This window comes from Gigantopelta aegis, chromosome 9, assembly GCF_016097555.1.
Source record: "Gigantopelta aegis isolate Gae_Host chromosome 9, Gae_host_genome, whole genome shotgun sequence".
Lineage (NCBI taxonomy): Eukaryota > Metazoa > Mollusca > Gastropoda > Neomphalida > Peltospiridae > Gigantopelta > Gigantopelta aegis.
The window spans coordinates 34,980,662-34,999,645 of record NC_054707.1 but is presented as its reverse complement, the minus strand read 5'-3'; the positions used below and the strand labels follow the sequence as shown (position 1 = coordinate 34,999,645).

At 36.2% G+C, this 18,984-nt stretch overlaps 1 protein-coding gene across 5 annotated transcripts in view; it reads left to right on the top strand.

The window, feature by feature from the left end:
- LOC121380488 (nostrin-like) overlaps positions 1-18,984 on the top strand; it is a 79,665-nt gene that overhangs the window by 15,857 nt on the left and 44,824 nt on the right. Inside the window, exon 1 of one of the 5 annotated variants that reach the window (XM_041509313.1) lies at positions 15,636-16,698. The exons of the other annotated variants lie outside the window; for them this stretch is intronic. Within the exon in view, the coding sequence (XP_041365247.1) occupies positions 16,624-16,698 (75 nt within the window). The 5' untranslated portion in view covers positions 15,636-16,623. Of the gene's footprint in view, positions 1-15,635; positions 16,699-18,984 lie in introns of those variants that run through there. 5 annotated transcript variants of the gene reach the window in all.

Here is an 18,984-nt window from a genome sequence, read left to right as displayed (position 1 = left end):
GGCTTGAGATTTTTAAAGCTATCTTAGTGCTACGATGTCATAAAACCATTGTACATGATGTCGCTAGAACATATGCCATAGTGATGTCACTGCATACAATGGTTTTACGATATTGTAGCACGAAGATAGCTTTGAAAATATGAGCCCTGGTTTTTAAAATTCTGCTAAATGTTTGGATGCCATTTTCATCTCATATATACATCATGTACTTTAAATGTAAATATATAATACTATTAGATTTTATTCTGTGAAGTACTCTCTCTATGTGTATATATATATATATATATATATATATATATATTTATATAATCATTGTAAAAATATAAAACATAATTTGTTTTTATTCTGTAAAGTCCTAGCTGACAGTTACACACACAAACTTCAGTGGAACTTCTGTCGGATTACGGAAACAAATAAACACACCATGTGTCTGAGATCCAACTCCACCCCAATAGAAAAGTAAACTTCAGGGAAGCAGAAATAAGTTTGAATGAATTAGGTTCAGTGCAACGAAACAATATCTTTTAATGCATAAGTCAGCATAAAGAACGAGTCCTGTATGGTTTTAGCTTCTCTTGTACATGCATACATACATACCACACATCTGTTTGCTATTTTACAATGGTTACGTGAGTTCTGTGATTTGTAACAACTTCAGAATTGCTAAGATATTTGTATAGTTTCCTTCTTTCAAGGGTTAGTATCCTTCAGAAAATGCTGACTTGTGTTTTATACCATTACTGGATTTGTTAACACAAATATTTACATCCACTATGGATTAAAACGCCTCAGCCTGACTGATATATATCAAACATGGTGTATTTACTGATATATATCAAACATGGTGTATCATCAGCTATCCTTCAACTTCAAGTGCATATATTTATAAAGAGGTTTGCTGCAAACAATAATATAATCTATCACTGTTTTTGGGTATAGATAAGTATTATGGCAATTCCAAACCAAAGGGACAAAATGTTTTTTGTGAGGGCCGAGGTTTACTGAGGCCCTTACCCAAATATTTTGTCCTGATGGTTGGAATTGCCTTATATATACTTCACAACGGTAATTAATCCTTTTTCTCGCCCATTTAATTACAGTAACAAAACATTAATTTTGTAAGCTACATACTCTTTGTTTATTGTTGAACGATTCGTAAACATTTCACCAACAATGAAACTCATTTAATCATATGCTGAAAAATATAGTCCAACTTATGCAACAACATAAAAATGCAACAACTTAACAATAAATATAAAGTTGAAAATATTAATTTGTTTAAATATTTTTAAAACAATGATACAACATGAAATGGCAAACCGAATTTTGAAAACCATGAGTTATGATGTCAATCGGTGTAAATATGACATAACGCATATGTAGAAATCGTCTAGCCTTCGGGTCAGACAGATTTATCTAGCCCTAGGGTCAGACAGATTTATCTAGCCCTAGGGTCAGACAGATTTATCTAGCCCTAGGGTCAGACAGATTTTTCTAGCACAGTGCAAAAGCTGGATAACCCTGTCTAGTGGGCAAGAATGAATAATCCATGTGGCAAAAAACTTTTCTCCCTTGAATGTTAGACCATATGCTGTCATTACTAAATATTTTGACCATTCCATTATAATAATAAAGATTAAACAGTGTTCTTGCATGATGCTAAACGTCCCTTTCCCCAAACCCTATACCTCCCAATTTAATTCTTCTATGGTAATTATGTGTTTACATATAGCACCAGGGCACAACATATATTTTTATTGTTCTGAGCATAGCGAGCACTTTAAAGGGATAGTCCCTACTTTTTAAACACTAAGGCATATTTTTCACCTAGAGTCTAGTTTCAATCCATAAACATGGACACTTAAGTTTGGTTAATTTACAAACCTGCAACAAATTTGGATACAACAGAGTGAAACTAGTCTGAAATACCCTTAAAAATAGACAAAAACGCGACTCCATAATCGTTACTTTTCAGACGCATGTGCATTTTAAAAAATATTTAAAAAAAACATTTTGTGGTATTAGAAACACCAGAATGACCAGAAACATTTCGGTTGTATGGAAATGGATAATCTAAACAATAAAATACCGGTTAAGTTTGATTTCAGTGATAATAAACGGCTCTAATAGTGAAAAATATGCCTTAGTGTTTAAAAACTAGGGTATGTCCCTTTAATAAACTTCGCTGGATAAATGCTGCTGAGCATGACAGATAACACAGTAGGTCCTACCCTACTGATAATTAAAACCTATTTTGAAAATGGCCATGGATATCCAGAGAGGATGGTTAATGTTGATCAGTTACCATCCTTGTCCCCTTTTTTTGGATCGGGAAATGTTTTATTTAACGACACACTCAACACATTTTATTTTATTTTTACAAGTTTTATTGCAAGTTTGATGCAATCTAAAGCCATGAGCACTTAAAACATTTTAAATTAACATTTTGTAACTTCCTGGTTGAATTGACGTAAAACATTTTTATTATTATTTTTTTTAATCTCCATGAACAGGCAACTTGCCTCACACATGCATGGTGTTGTTTATAAATTAATGTCCATGATCGATTTTCATAGTAAAGTTTAATGTAACTAATTTAATTTTAATCATTTCTTAGAGAAACTGAGCCATAAATATGTATGATTTGAACACCTGTAATTAAATTTACATCAAGACTATGGTACATTAAGTTTCTGCTCAATTTTATTGAGTAGAAATAGGCTAATTCATAACTTCTATTGAGTACAGATACCCATATTATACTCCTTTAATGGGGGTACTAGGATACGTTAATAAATCATGACTAACCCATCTTTCGTTCAAATTACAAAACAGTTTTTAACTAAATTGAAATATGAGTAGCAGTAAAGATAAGGGTATGTGGGTTTTTGGAGAAGGATGTGGGGGTACTCATTTGAAGTAGTAGGTGTTTTACAGTACATAAAGGGCACATAGAATTTGAATTACTGAAGTGGCAACTGCTTAAAGTACAATCCAAGCATACATGTATGTTTGTACAGCTTCTTGTTGTGGGAAAGTTTGAGAATGTCGGTGATGTGAAACAAATTTCAAATGTCACACTCTATGACAGTTAACCTTTAACTTTGCCCAACTTTGCTAAGGTTGCTAAGGTTATAATGGTGAACAATTGTAATTCATTTAAAAAAAAAATTAATTCTTTTACTTCAGTTAATGTATAGGAATAGTCTGAAAGAGCTTTTATTAAAAAAAATATACTCAGCAAAATTAATTAAGGGTGGGGACGGGATGTAGATCAATGGTATAGCACTCACTTGATTCTGGGATCGATCCCCGTTGGTGGGCCCATTGGGTTATTTCTCGTCACAGCCAGTACACCATGACTGGTATATCAAAGGCCGTGGTATGTGCTATCCTGTCTGTGGGATGGTGCATATAAAAGATCCCTTGCTGCTAATCGAAAAGAGTAGCCTATGAAGTGGCGACAGCGGGTTTCCTCCCTCAATATCTGTGTGGTCCTTAACCATATGTCCGACGCCATATAACCGTAATTAAAATGTGTTGAGTGTGTCGTTAAATAAAACATTTCCATTTATTAATTAAGGGCCAGTTTAGTTTTGGTAATTATTTTCTAGTGCCGTATCATTTTAGGAAGTTTTTATGACAGATGACTTCTAACCATTGATTCACTCAAATCTGATCCATAATCAGGGCTTTAGATCTCACTAATTTGAGCACAACAGATTGTCTTGTTTGTTCTGAGCACACCAAGGTGTTTTTAATTTTTTTAGTGCAGTAATGTTAATAGCTGGTAAAGAGTTGTACATATTCAGAAATGCATTTTAAGTTATTTTACACTAAAATGTTACGGCTTAACATTCTATTGATTTTGGGGGCGAGACATAGCCTAGTGGTAAAGCGCTCACTTGATGATGCGCGGTCGGTTTGAGATTGATCCTTGTCAGTCGGGCCCATCGGGCTATTTCTCGCTCCAGCCAGTGCACCATGACTGGTACGTCAAAGGCCATGGTATGTGCTTTCCTGTCTATGGGATGGTGCATATAAAAGATCCCTTGCTGCTAATCGAAAAGAGTAGCCCATGAAGTGGTGACAGCGGGTTTCCTCCCTCAATATCTGTGTGGTCCTTAACCATATGTCCGACGTCATATAACCGTAAATAAAATGTGTTGAGTGTGTCGTTAAATAAACCATTTCCTTCCTTCCTTCCATTGATTTTGAGGTGAAACAATCTGAGGTTAGCATTTTTGTTTTTAATTTGGGCTTACTTATTTTGGACATACTTATTTTGGGCTTACTTATTTTGGACATACTTATTTTGGACATACTTATTTTGGGCTTACTTATTTTGGACATACTTATTTTGGGCTTACTCATTTTGGGCTTACTTATTTTGGGCTTACTTATTTTGGACATACTTATATTGGGCACACCCTTTATTGCCTCAGCTTTGGTGCAATATAAAGTCCTGATAATACACACAAAAATCTTGGCCATGGTGGGTTTTCCATTCATTTATGAAAACTACCGAAATGTGCATTCGGCTAGGATTTGTTATGCATTGGTTCATAATGATATGTGTCATTTTGTTCACTTGTAAATTGTTGCTTAAATCATTAAGTTTGAAAACATGCCACAATGTCTACACTTACAATTGGAAGAAGCTGTATCAGTGTATGTTTTTTGTTTTATTTTATCATATATTTAAAGAAAAATGCCATAACTATGCACTGGCCATTAATTAATTGTGTTGAATATATATGTGTTATGCATGTCTGTGGAAGGGGTATTGGAACTGTTTACCTTGCTTCCATTAGAAAACTGTTCAAGCATACCTGTCATGAGCAGCACTTCGCTAGAGAGTTCTGCCCATCGAAATATGTGTGTATGTGTATGTCCATTTTTAGTTTAATAATTTGGTTAACTCACAGTGATGTTTTTGTGATTGCTGACAGTGTATGAAAATGTATGCTGTCGGTACATGTACAGTACATGTATGTTGTCGGTACATGTACAGTACATGTATGTTGTCTGGGATATACAGTGTACTTTTTAAAAAATCACACAGTATGTAGTCATCTGCATTGATTAATGTTACCAACCAGTCTGTCTACTGTAGGTCTGGTGTGGTTCTTATAGATGGAGGGTTGTAACTTGTAACACTGGTATAACCCCATGACTCACAACATGATTCATAGACAGCATAGTTGCCTCCCTCCCCTCCCCCCCCCTCCCTTGCCCCCAACGAATGTCAGTGCCCCTCCAATATAAAATCCTGGCTACGCCAGTGAATGGTAAGAAATGTAGTGTATTATGGTGATTAGGGTGTCATGACACTGTGGTTGTAAAGTCATATCAGGGTCATAGTCATACACAGATACTAGATGGAGGGGGCATTAACCTTCCCAGCTGGCAAGAAGTGATTACGTTTGGGCAAATATTTAAAGCACAAGTTCATCAGGAATAACGGGCCACGAATGCAGCAACATCCATTAAACCTGTTCCGGCAAAACTTTGTTGCTTTTCGTCTGCAATACCAGTAGCCATGTATCCCTCTGGCTATGTTAGGGTTACCTAAAACATAATAATGTATGTACGTGTCTAATATATATATATACAGTCAAACCTGTGTTATCAGCCAAATCCCATAGACGACAATAGTAACATGTGGATAAAACTCTTACCTGCAGCATATTAATCGACATATACACCACAGATATAAATACTACTACCCCTCACCCTTAAAGTGAATCAGAAAAAATTGGGGGTGAAGCTGCTCGTTTCAGAGATAATGGGTAGCATCTATGACTACCCTAGTTCCACACAAAATTTGAGTACTTTTTTTTACAGGTACCTCATACATGTTTCAAGCACAAGGCTACTTGACACAGTGGTACTAGATGAAATAAAATTGCATACATTTTTTGCCCAGATGAAACTGATGTTTTTTTTACAACCAACACACTGACATTTATCACCAATCACAGGACTTGTGCTATTAACTGCTCTATCAAAAGTTGGGTGCACCTCGAACTTTGACCCAGCTGAAAGTTATTTGGTTTAGTACTGTCTAAAGAGAGTATCAAGAAGTGGCATTTTAAAGACAGGTTGTTGATTAGTACAGGTTAGTTTGTTGTATATTTGACGATTTGGGACAATAAAAATTGTTGAACCAGTTATGGATCACTGGTCGGTGCAAGTGGTTTACACTTACCCATTGAGCCTTGCGCAGCACTCACTCAGGGTTTGGAGTCGGTATTTGGATTAAAAATCCCATGCCTCGACTGGGATCCAAACCCAGTACCTACCAGCCTGTCCCGTCTTCATTAATACCCGGTTATGTGTGGTGTTAATTTTGTAAGAAAGGCTAATAAAACAATCCCACCATCACTATGTAAATGAACATGAACTGGTATCTCTGTGTGCCTGGCGGGACGTAGCCCAGTGGTAAACACCGGCCTCGGTGGCGTCGTGGCAGGCCATCGGTCTACAGGCTGGTAGGTACTGGGTTCGGATCCCAGTCGAGGCATGGGATTTTTAATCCAGATACTGACTCCAAACCCTGAGTGAGTGCTCCGCAAGGCTCAATGGGTAGGTGTAAACCACTTGCACCGACCAGTGATCCATAACTGGTTCAACAAAGGCCATGGTTTGTGCTATCCTGCCTGTGGGAAGCGCAAATAAAAGATCCCTTGCTGCCTGTCGTAAAAGAGTAGCCTATGTGGCGACAGCGGGTTTCCTCTAAAAAAATCTGTGTGGTCCTTAACCATATGTCTGACGCCATATAACCGTAAATAAAATGTGTTGAGTGCGTCGTTAAATAAAACACTTCTTTCTTTCTTTCCCAGTGGTAAAGTGCTCTCTTGATGCGCTGTCAGTCTAGGATCAGTCCCCATCGCTGGGCCCATTGGGTTACTTCTTGTTAAAGCCAGTGCAGCACAACTGGCCTATCAAAAGCTGTGGTCTGTGCTATCTTGCAGGAAACATTTTATTTTTAAAATCTTGATTAGTGATATTTCTAGTCAGTTGAAAATTGATTAGCATCTAATGTTTTATTTTTTGTGTAGCGATCTCTAAAAGTTGCTTAGCGAATCGCAATGTGATACTGAACAAAATGTTCACTGTCCTGTTTATGGGATGGTGCATATAAAAGATACCTCGCTACTAATGAAACAATTTAGTGAGTTTCCTCTCTAAGACTGCATTTCAAAATTACCAAACGTTTGACATCCATTAGCTGGTTATTAATAAGTCAATGTGTTTTTCAAATTGAGCCAAACACCCCCTTTAAGTCTGCCCTGATTAATAATTAACTAGTTGTCAGGTTGTCAACTTGACCTGTCACTGATTATCTTATTACTTAATTAGGTACCAGTGATTAATGATAATTACATACTGGCCACACGAGCTGACACTCATGACCTGCTGACCTTGTATACATTTGAACTGTAGAGAGATAGCTCTGGGTTAATTACAAATGTTGTTACAAGAACATAAATATATGTATGTATAATATTTTTTTAATTCATCTGTGGAAAACATCTGACCCTATAGTCCGTTTGCGGTTCCCTTTTCACACAAACTATAGACACAAAGATGTATTAAATTTGCACTCTTACATGTACTTGAGGTTTTTGACACAAGAAAAGGTTTGAGGATTTTTTGGTGGAATTTTGTATTACTTTTACATATATGTATTTGTTTAAGTCAGAATTAAAAATAATTGAGTCTCAGTGAGTAAACAAACCTATAACAAACCGGACAAAATATATATAATTTTGTTATTAATATACACGTATATATTAAAATATATATAATTTTGTTATTAGTATATAAATTTATATATCTACAGGTGATTTTTTTTTTTTTTTTAACATGCCAATTATGCTTGTGAGAAAAATATTAAATACATATGTATTCATCATAGTAGTCTAGTGAATAAATGAGAGAGAGAGAGAGAGAGAGAGAGAGAGAGAGAGAGAGAGAGAGAGAGAGAGAGAGAGAGAGAGAGAGAGAGAGAGAGAGAGAGAGAGAGAGAGAGACAGATGGACAGACAGATGGACAGACAGACAGACAGACAGAAGAGATAAAAGAGTAGGAGGGAATAAGAGAGAAAGAGGGAAGAGTAGGAGGGAGAGGGAATAAGAGAGAGAGGGGGAGGAAAGAGTAGGAGAGGGAATAAGAGAGTGAGGGAAGAGTAGGAGAGAGAGGGAGAGGGAATGAGAGAGAGGGAGGGAAGAATAGGAGAGAGATGTGGGATAAGGAAAAAGGAAGGAAGACTGCAGACTTAATATGTGTTTGGTCTTGCTTGTAAAGTAAATTGTGAATAGGTGTATTCAGGTGATGTGGATAACTTTTTCCCCTCAGTTTGGTTTCCTTACAAAAAGCTGTTGTTTCACAAACTAGATTGTAACAAATGTTGTATGTACAGGTACATGTATATGTTCCTCTTGGGACAACAAGACAACATCTTTTATATTTGGATGACTTCAGTGACAGGATTTCCACCAGAAATAAATATTGATGGTACATAGGACACGGCATGACTACACGTACAGTGCTTTAGCTAATCACAGCAGTGGTGGAAATCAATGAGAAAAATTGCATTTCACAGTTTTAATCAAATGTGCATTTCACACGTTTTATAGCCGATAATTAATAAATCAATGTGCTCTAGTGACGTCTTTTTCACAGTTTTCATCGAATGTGCATTTCACAGATTTATAGCCGGTGATTCAATCTAATTAAAATTAGCTCCACTATTACATGTGGATCTAACAGCAGCCCGTTAAAGCTCATGTCCAGTTGACCTTTTATTCGACCAATCAAAACCTTACTTGCAAAATCATGCCAGTGATTAGAAAAGAATTTTAAAACATTCGGGATTATGCCGAGGGTATACGATATGATTCGGGTGAATTACGAAGTATGCCGGAAACTAATTTCAATATAAAATTTTATATAAAATTAGTTTCAAGACGGAAAAAACCCCATTATGGTATAGCCATAAAATCTGTTTATACTAGTATACAATCCAGAGTTTATTACTGCACTTTCCCTCCTGTTTTTTTAATGTTGAAATAGACCAACAAGTTCGCCTATTACATAAATAGTCTCGCCCGATATTTTTAGAATTTGTATGCTCCCGAATAATGCTATAAATGGCAAGTGTAATTGGTCGATATTTGAATTGTTATTTATAGATGAAATGTCACCTGGACATGAGAGTCCACGCAGTGCTGTTAGATCTACCAGGGTAGACCCAGTAGAGCTAATTGTAATCAGATTGCCGGTGATTAATAAATCAAGTATGCTCTAGTGGTATCATTTTCAGAGTTTTCATTAAATGTGCATTTTATAGTTTTAATCAAAATGTGCTTTTCACAGTTTCATTGAATTCCTACAATTTCTAGCTCCAAGATTAGTGTACCAAATGAATTACCGTAGTTTCGTTTGTATGACCTCTATGGTAAAGTTGACTTAGTGATTTAGTGATTTTAATTGAAAAAATAGATCAGTTGGGTTCTACCGATATGATGATCAATTATAAAAATCCAGTCGATTGGTGCAGTTCAAATGATGGAATTAATATAAATATTCTGGTGTTTGTTTTCAGACACTGAGTAGGTATTAAAAGTCAAATTAGCAATGACAATGACAATGAAATTTATTAACATAAACTGTAGGATTACAGTACATAGAGAAGAATGTGGTACAGATATATAATAACAAATATAAATGCACATGTGCGGAAGTTTAACGTGGAGGAGGTACTCTCTCACATATAGTTCTTATTAACAGACATAACTTCTTTAATATAAACATACTTTTGCTATTAAACAATTTATTATATGAAAATATATTTGGATGTCTCGTATATTTATCAGGTATATTTTTTCTCACATTTAATAATACAGGATCGTTACATTTAAATATATAATGATATTCATCTCCAATTAATTTCGTCGAGATCACAAATAAGACATTTTCTGTTTTCTCTCAGAATATTATACCATCTTCCAGTTTCAATCGGAAGTTTCACATTACATGTTCTAGATGTAATGTGAAACTTCGATTGAAACTGGAAGATGGTATAATATTCTGAGAGAAAACAGAAAATGCAATTTGTGGAGTCTATCCCAATGAACATCACAATAGGTATATGGTCTAATAATTTAAATCCATCTCAAGTTCATATAATTTCTGCCAATTGTATAATCAAAAGGATTGATTGGTGAAAACTAATTACAACTGATTACTGAAGATGAATTCCAATCGATTCCTAACACTAATAGACAGCAGGCCATAGGATTTTAAACTCCATTGGAAACACTGTATCGGTTCCGTGCCTTGTGATCATAGGAACCCATTGGAAACTGTTGATATTATTTTTGTTGAATAGTTGTACTCAATATAATAATCATGGGAAACGAAATTTCAGTTCCATGATTTTACCGACATGCTACCAACGCGTTGCCAGAAACAATTGTTACTGTGAAATCCAGATGTCTGGACAGTAGTCCTAAGTATAGGAAATGACAAGTACTTGTATCCAAGTACACATTCTTTATTTGTGAAAGTATTTTATGAAGATTTCACTCTTGGATAAAAAAAAAAAAATGTTATAATGAGGGTTTTTTTTCTTTACGATTCGTTGAAGATAGGGGATTTGTTGATTTATGACAAGATGGTGCAAAATTAGCAAACTTTAAAGTTAAAGTTTGTTTTGTTTAACAACACCACTAGAGCACATTGATTTATTAATCATTAGCTATTGGATTTGAAACATTTGGTAATATAGTCTTAGAGATGAAACCCGCTACATTTTTCCATTAGCAAGGGATGTTTTATATGCACCATCCCATGGACAGGATAGCACGTGCCATGACCGTATATATATATATATATACCAGTTGTGGTACACTGGTTGGAACAATGGGCCCACTGACAGGGATCAATCCCAAACCGACCACGCATCAAATGAGTGCTTAACCACTGGACTCTGTCCCACCCCTAGCAGACTTAAAGCCGGCTTTTCTCCAACAGCCTTCTATTTTCAAAGATATTGAACAAGCTGTGAAGAAACCTACTCTACAACACAGGCTACATTTCTTAGTTATCAGCAGTGGATCTTGTATGTGCACTTCATACACATACCACAGCCTTTGATATGACAGTTATAGAGTACTGGTCAGATTGGGAAAAAATCTTATGTGGATCCCATTCTCCTACCCTAGAATGACAATTTGTTATTCTTTCTGATGTGTCGTAAAACCATTTGTTCATTAATGTTGTTATTAACCAATAAGTTGAATATTTCTTCTTTTTAAAAAAAACCTTCACAAATACAGGTGTTGTTAAAATGGTTAATAAGATTGTTCGCCATACATTGGTGTTGGTTTAATAATTCTTAGCAATACGACATTAGGACCAGCACTCATAATATACTGTACACTCATCAAATATTATTTCTTGGATTTAACAAATAATTGACCAAATGAAGAATCCCACTGGCCACATTAGCCGTGGTTAGCGGACTACGGAGAGCAAATTGTTTCCCAGGAAGCTATCCCTCAGTCTAAATATTACAAGTTTGATGATCCAGTCTTGTTTACAGGAGTCTCAGTTTAAAGCGCTTGTCAATCTGGAAATGAGAAAACTACTTGTGGTGGCATGTGCCCATGGCTGCAGTGTTTAGAGAATTGGCCACATTTGTGTATTTTTTTTATTTATCAAAGTGAACCTATTTCAGACATGTTTTACATTCTCCTGGATTTGTAAATAAATTATCTGACAATGTGTGATAATGATGTCCTCCAGGTTCTATAGTTCATCAGTTCTTGAAAGTTAAATTTTTTTGTGTTTAACTAAAGCACATTGATTTATTAATCATCGGCTATTGCAGGGCTAGCTCTGGGTGAGCAAAACAATTCGCCCAATTGTCTATTAAACTTTAAAAATTGCAGAAATTGTCAGTTATTTTCTAAAAAAAAAGAGTCAATTATTACATGTAATTATTTCGCCAAACTAAAATATAATTCTCCAACTGCTTTCAGAATTCGCAATTGGCAAATTTGGCGAGTGCCAGAGCTAGCCCTGTATTGGATGTCAAACATTTGGTAATGTTTGACATATAGTCTTAAAGAGGAAACCTGCTACATTTTTCCATTATGTTATGTTATGTTATAGGGTTTAACGTGCACATTCAGAGAAAGCTGTTTTAGTGCACGCCTGTCATAGACACAGGTGTCGGCCTTGGCAGGCTCCTCTGTCCAGGACAGGAAAGGGTTGGAGTGGGTGGAAGAAGGGACCGTCTGCACTGGCAGTTAAAAGAGAGTACCAGGAGCTCAACCAGGGTCGGTAGCAGGCAGAGGGTTGGTTTGGGTGTTATGGAATTTGGAATATCCAGCAGGATTAATGCCAAAGGGAAAAGGATGCACAGTTAGAATGAAGAAAATTTGGAGCATTTTTGATCGGTCCATGAAATGGAAAAGTGGAAGCTATATATGTTTTTAAACTTAGTTTGCCGAGAGTAACTCATTACTAGGACCTAGTTGGTGTTGAGATGTCTCCTTAGGTTGCCCATAGGGGTCCTTGTAAGGGCCAGATCAGTTCAGATCGTGGTATGACAACCCAGGGGATACTCGATAGCAATTTCCGTGTGTCTGGGAGGTAAAGGTCGGTCTGCATCCGTTGTTATCCTGCTGTCTTTTTTGTGCCCATCCTTCCTTTGTATTGTCCAATGTAATCCTGCCTCAGTTTTTTATTTGAGTTTGGTTAAAAGAGTTTCGTTTGTCCAAATTCTCTCTGGGTAATTGTAATTGTGTACTTGGATCCAGTATTCTTGTCCAACTCCATGTAAGTACATGCTGGACCATTATTTTTCCATTAGTAGCAGGGGGTCTTTTATATGCACCATCCTACAGACAGGATGGCACATACCACGGCCTTTGATAAACCTGTCATGGTGCACTGGCTGAAATGAGAAATAGGCCAATGGGCTCAGCGATGGAGATTGATCCTTGACCAACCACGCATCAGACAACTGCTTTACCACAGGGCTAATTTAGATTTTAAAGCATTGTTAATAATTACTTATATGAGTATTAGTAAAAAGTAAATAAAAAGAAGGATAATAATAATAATACTAATAAAAACTATTCTGACAGAATTATTAAACTAAAACTATTTGTTAAGAACACCTCATCATCTTTTAAAAGTATGGCCGATGGGTGTCTTAATATATTATGGCAGTAAGTCAGTTCTAATTTATATGCACTTTTATTTTTGTAAGCATTACGGAGTCTGACTCTTAGTTCTTGGCTCAATTGTTTGAGTGCTCGCCTGAGGTGTTTGCGTTGCTGGATCGAATCATCCTGGTGGATCCATTTAACTGATTGTTTTGTTTTTTTATCGTTCCAACCATTGTAACCACAACTGGTCAAAGGCAATGGTATATGTTTCCTGTCATGGGAAAGTGCATATAAAAGATCCCTTGCTGCTAATTGAAAAAGTTTGCGGGTTTCCTCTGATGACTACAAGTCAGAATGACCAAATGTTTGACATCCAATAGCCGATGATGAATTAATCAATGTGCTCTGGTGATGAAAAACAAAACAAACTTTATTTTAATAATGATGCTTAAAAGTTGGTCGTAACTTTCTAAAAATCTCTAAAGCATTTGCTGACAAATTGTTTATGAGGAAGTATCTCTGAAATTGTGTTGTTTTTATAGTAGGGTTACCATGTTTTTTTAACCAGGTAGTATATATACAAGTAAAGTAACTTCCCTAAAAACAATGATACTTTGCAACATCCTAATTTCATTCTTGTGAATCTAGTATCACAAATATGTTGTAATATACATGTATACTTAAAACACACAACATACTTTTGATGCCAGATTCACAAGAATGAAATTAGTATGTTGTGAAGTATCATTATATGTTGTAACTTAAAACATGATGACACTACAGTATAAAATATATTGGTGTATATATGTTTACGTGCATGAATATATACATACATAAATAGTTTGTATGCTAGGTTCATAAGAATGAAACTAGAATGTTGAAAAGTACTGTTTAAAAAAAAGCTAACTTAATAATCATACCGTAACTCTTTACATCTACCCCAAAAAACAAAAAGAAGCACCCAAAAAACCCAACCCTGAAACACCCCTCCCCCACCCCAAACCAACAAACGAAAGAACCCTAAAAAACAAATTGCATTAAATAATTAAAAAGCAATAAGTTCAATCCCAACGGACCTAAACACATTTCTTGTTGCCTTCCACCCTCCTCTGACTCTAATGTGCTCATTTCTGGAAATGATTTTAGTTTCCACGGCTACATGTAGTGCACATGTAAGTACTTTGACTTTCACGTTTTATTTAGAATGAAGGAAGGAAGGAAATATTTTACTTAACGACGCACTGAACACATTTTATTTACAGTTATATGGTTAAGGACCACACATATATTGAGAGAGGAAACCTGCTGTCGCCACTTCATGGGCTACTCTTTTCGATTAGCAGCAAGGGATCTTTTATATGTACCATCCCACAGACAGACTACACACACATATATATTTTTAATGTTAAAGTTTGTTTTATTTAACACCACCACTATAGAACACATTAAGTAATTAATCATTGGCTGTTGGATGTTAAACATTTGGTAATTTTGACTAGTAGTCATCAGAGGAAACCGGATACATTTTTGAGAAAAAAACATATCAGTTAAATGGATCCACCAAGGTGATTCGATCCTGTGACACAAGCACCTCAAGCGAGCGCTAGAATATCCACATTACTGTTTATACTGTTTCATGCCATTCTTTAATATCTTTTGTCCAAACATGCAATTCTATGTGACATAAAATCAAAAGAATATTGTTTGCTGTTAACCCAATTCTCCATTGTGATAGAACCGGCCTCGGTGGCGTCGTGGCAGGCCATAGGTCTACAGGCTGGTAGGTACTGGGTTCGGATCCCAGTCGAGGCATGGGATTTTTAATCCAGATACCGACTCCAAACCCTGAGTGAGTGCTCCGCAAGGCTCATTGGGTAGGTGTAAACCACTTGCACCGACCAGTGTTCCATAACTGGTTCAACAAAAGCTATGGTTTGTGCTATCCTGCCTGTGGGAAGCGCAAATAAAAGATCCCTTGCTGCCAATCGGAAGAGTAGCCCATGTAATGGCGACAGCGGGTTTCCTCTCAAAATCTGTGTGGTCCTTAACCATATGTCTGACGCCATATAACCGTAAATAAAATGTGTTGAGTGCATCGTTAAATAAAACATTTCTTTCTTTTTTTTGTCCATTGTGATAGTGTTTAATCTCTTGGTTACATTGGTATAAGGAAGGGTACAAAAGGAAGAAGAAATTGTGGCTGAAGTGATTGAGTCATGGCTATTTTTTTTTACGAGTCATTCACGTTACAACAAATAGTGTGGGTTTTTTTGTTTGTTAAAGGGATGGACTTGGTATTATTGTGAGATGAAAAACAGATACACTGACATTTACATTTACATGTAGTTAGTACACAGTCTGGCAGTTGTTTCCATCTAATTAAAGGCAAGGTAGGTGTACAAGAATGTTTTAGACAAATACACATGTTGATAGTCTGCATGGCAAATGCAGATTTGGCCAAGCTGATAATCCCATTTTTGTGTCACTGTCAACATGGTGCATTTAATGAAGGATCGTGCAATAAATTACTTGGTGGGTGCGTTTTGAAGAAATGAATGCTAATGGAAAAACCTGAATATCGCAATTCTTTGAAGCCTATACACATCTGTACATACACATCTTATAATGAGGGGGGAAAAAGTTGAGTAACACCTTGTTGAGTCTGTCTTGGATGTTCATATAATGAATGTATTTCCATAAGTAAACACTGGCTGTGTGCTTGTCCTCAAAGAGATGAAGAAGGGAAGTGTGCCCACCTCGTTTCTCATGCCGATAAAGCTGTCACCAAGCCAGCCAGACCAGCTCATTGTTTTGTGGAGGAAGGGCTTCATGTCTGCCAATCAGTAGTCCGTCTGCCCTGAGATCCTGAGTCTGCCATAAACTGCATGTTAGCCATCAGATTAGACACAGCGAAGAGTTTGATCATTTAAGAATTTAAAAATATAATTTTAATCTGTGTTTGAGGATTTTTATATTTTGTCAATAGATTTTTATAATATAAAACTGTCACCAAGCCAACAGAACTACATCACTGTTTAGTGAAGGAAGGGCAACACGTCTGTTTGTCATTTGTACGTCTGCTGTGAGATTTTCCGTCTGCTTTGTGTCTGGACTGTACATCTACCATGAAGCTACATATACACACAGTTGACAAAAAAGGAATTAAAAATATATTGGGAACAATATTGGGGTTTTTTAATTTAAAATTAATTTTTTAAAATTTTATTGAAAGAACTTCCATGAGTGAATCAATTTGAATTTAGATGGTGATTTCTACACCTGTTCTGTGCAAAACACAATGGATGTGATACTACAAGTTTGGATGCACTGTGGATGTATATTTGGCTGAAAATTGATGTGTGTCTGCCCGTCTGACCAGGGATTTCTTTGATTTGGGATTCAGTGTGTTGATCTCAGAAAATACATAATACAAATGATGAAACATTGTTCTTCAAAGAAAGTCAAATCCAAATCTCTAGAGTCCAGCCCCCAAAAAACCGCTAGAGAGGTGAGTCACAGGTACACGTGCACATGCGTACTGTAATACTAAACCAGTCAGTACATCCATGGACAGGTGATATATGAAGTGACAGACTGGCAGGATCCTGTTTTACTTCATGTCTGTGTTTAACAGGGTCATTGAGAGCCAAGTCAGGCCTGGGGGCATAGCCATTTTATTTAAAAGAGAAGGAGCTTCATTTCAGCTAACATTGCATTATGAAGCGTCTTAGAAAGGTCTGGGTCGTTATTTAGTTCTGTCTGTGGGATGGTGCATATAAAATATCCTTTGCTTCTGATTGGAAAAATGTAGTGGGTTTCCTCTCTCAGACTATATGTCAAAATTATTAAATGTTTGGCATCCAGTAGCCAATAATCCGTGTGCTCTAGTGATGTTGTTAAACAAAACACATGTTTCATTTAGTTGTTGAGCTCCAGAATAATTGCTCCAGTTACCCTACCTTCTTGATAAGTGCGGGTTTCCTCTCTAAAGACTATGTCAAATTATCAAATGTTTGACATCCAATCACTGATGATTAATAAATCAATGTGCTCTAGTGGTGTTGTTAAACTTCTTTTTTTCTTCTTGATAACACTGTGTATATATATATCATACAGTCAGTATTTGTTGGACAAAAAATATATGTAGAATTTTTATAAATTGTGTTGAAAGATGTTTAATCAAATTGAATTTATTTTTACTTATTGTTTCCAAATTAACCTTTTTAGTAAATACCAAATTCAGTTTTTATTTATATGTAATGGGTTGACAATTACCAATTTATATTATAATAATTAAAAACATTTAGCAGAAGTTTTTGTTCACACTAGACTTTTATTAAACATTAGTTTATTGGGACTAATGAATTTTAGTACGGCATTTGAAATATTCTGGTATGGGGACAGTTACCGAGTTAGTTTAAATTCACAATATAATTATTATTAATATTATTTAACTTACATTTGTTACCATTTGGGATATCTAAGCTGTTGAATGTGAATATTTGGTTTTACTCTGTGTAATGGTTAGCAGAAGTAGTGCACCAGCCTTGTTGGTGTAGAGGTTACATCATCAGGCTTAATAAGGCTCATAGGTGCTAAGTTTACAACCCATACATGTAGCAAGTTTGAAAAGCTCAATGAAACGGTGTAAAACCACTTCACTGAACTGACTTCCGTCTCATAAACCACTAACAGCTAACCATTAACCACCTCTTTACCATTCCAACCAGTGCCCCATGACTGTGGTGTGTACTGTCCTGCCTATGAGACAGTGCACGTAAAAGATCCCTTGCTGCTAATGGGAAAATGTAGCAGGTTTTCTTTAAGACTATATGTCAGTATTATCAAATGTTTGACATCCAATAGCTGACCGGCCTCGGTGGCGTCGTGGTTAGGCCATCGGTCTACAGGCTGGTAGGTACTGGGTTCGGATCTCAGTCGAGGCATGGGATTTTTAATCCAAATACCTACTCCAAACCCTGAGTGAGTGCTCCGCAAGGCTCAATGGGTAGGTGTAAACCACTTGCACCGACCAGTGATCCATAACTGGTTCAACAAAGGCCATGGTTTGTGCTATCCTGCCTGTGGGAAGCGCAAATAAAAGATCCCTTGCTGCTAATCGGAAGAGTAGCCCAAGTAGTGGCGACAGCGGGTTTCCTCTCAAAATCTGTGTGGTCCTTAACCATATGTCTGACACCATATAACCGTAAATAAAATGTGTTGAGTGCGTCGTTAAATAAAACACTTCTTTCTTTCTTTTTCCAATAGCTGAATATTAGCAAATCAATGCACTCTAGTGCATATGTGGTCGTGTTAAACAAAACACACTTTTTAGAAACTTCTTTTGTAGACAGACAGCCTCAAATGGCTAAGATCTGTGCCCTGGATATTATGTTTGAACCTAAAATGAATATAAACAAAAAAAATAAAAATTCTTCTTCATAAATTCAATGTGGACTTATTTTATCAATAAACACATTCCAGCTAGTGCACAGCAACTGGTATATCAAAGGCTGTGGTATGTGTTATTCTGTCTGTGGGATGGTGCATATAAAAGATCCCTTGCTACTAATGGAAAAATATAGCATTATATGTTGCAGTTACCTAATGTTTGACATACAATAGCTGATGATTAATAAATCAGTGTGTTCTAATGGTGTCATTAAACAAACTTTAAACAATAAACAACAATACACACATGCTTGTGTCAAAACACCTCAAAATGTCAGTAGGATAAACAGAACAAGAATAGAGTTATGTTGACCCAAACTGAGCAACTTTGAAAACATGTACA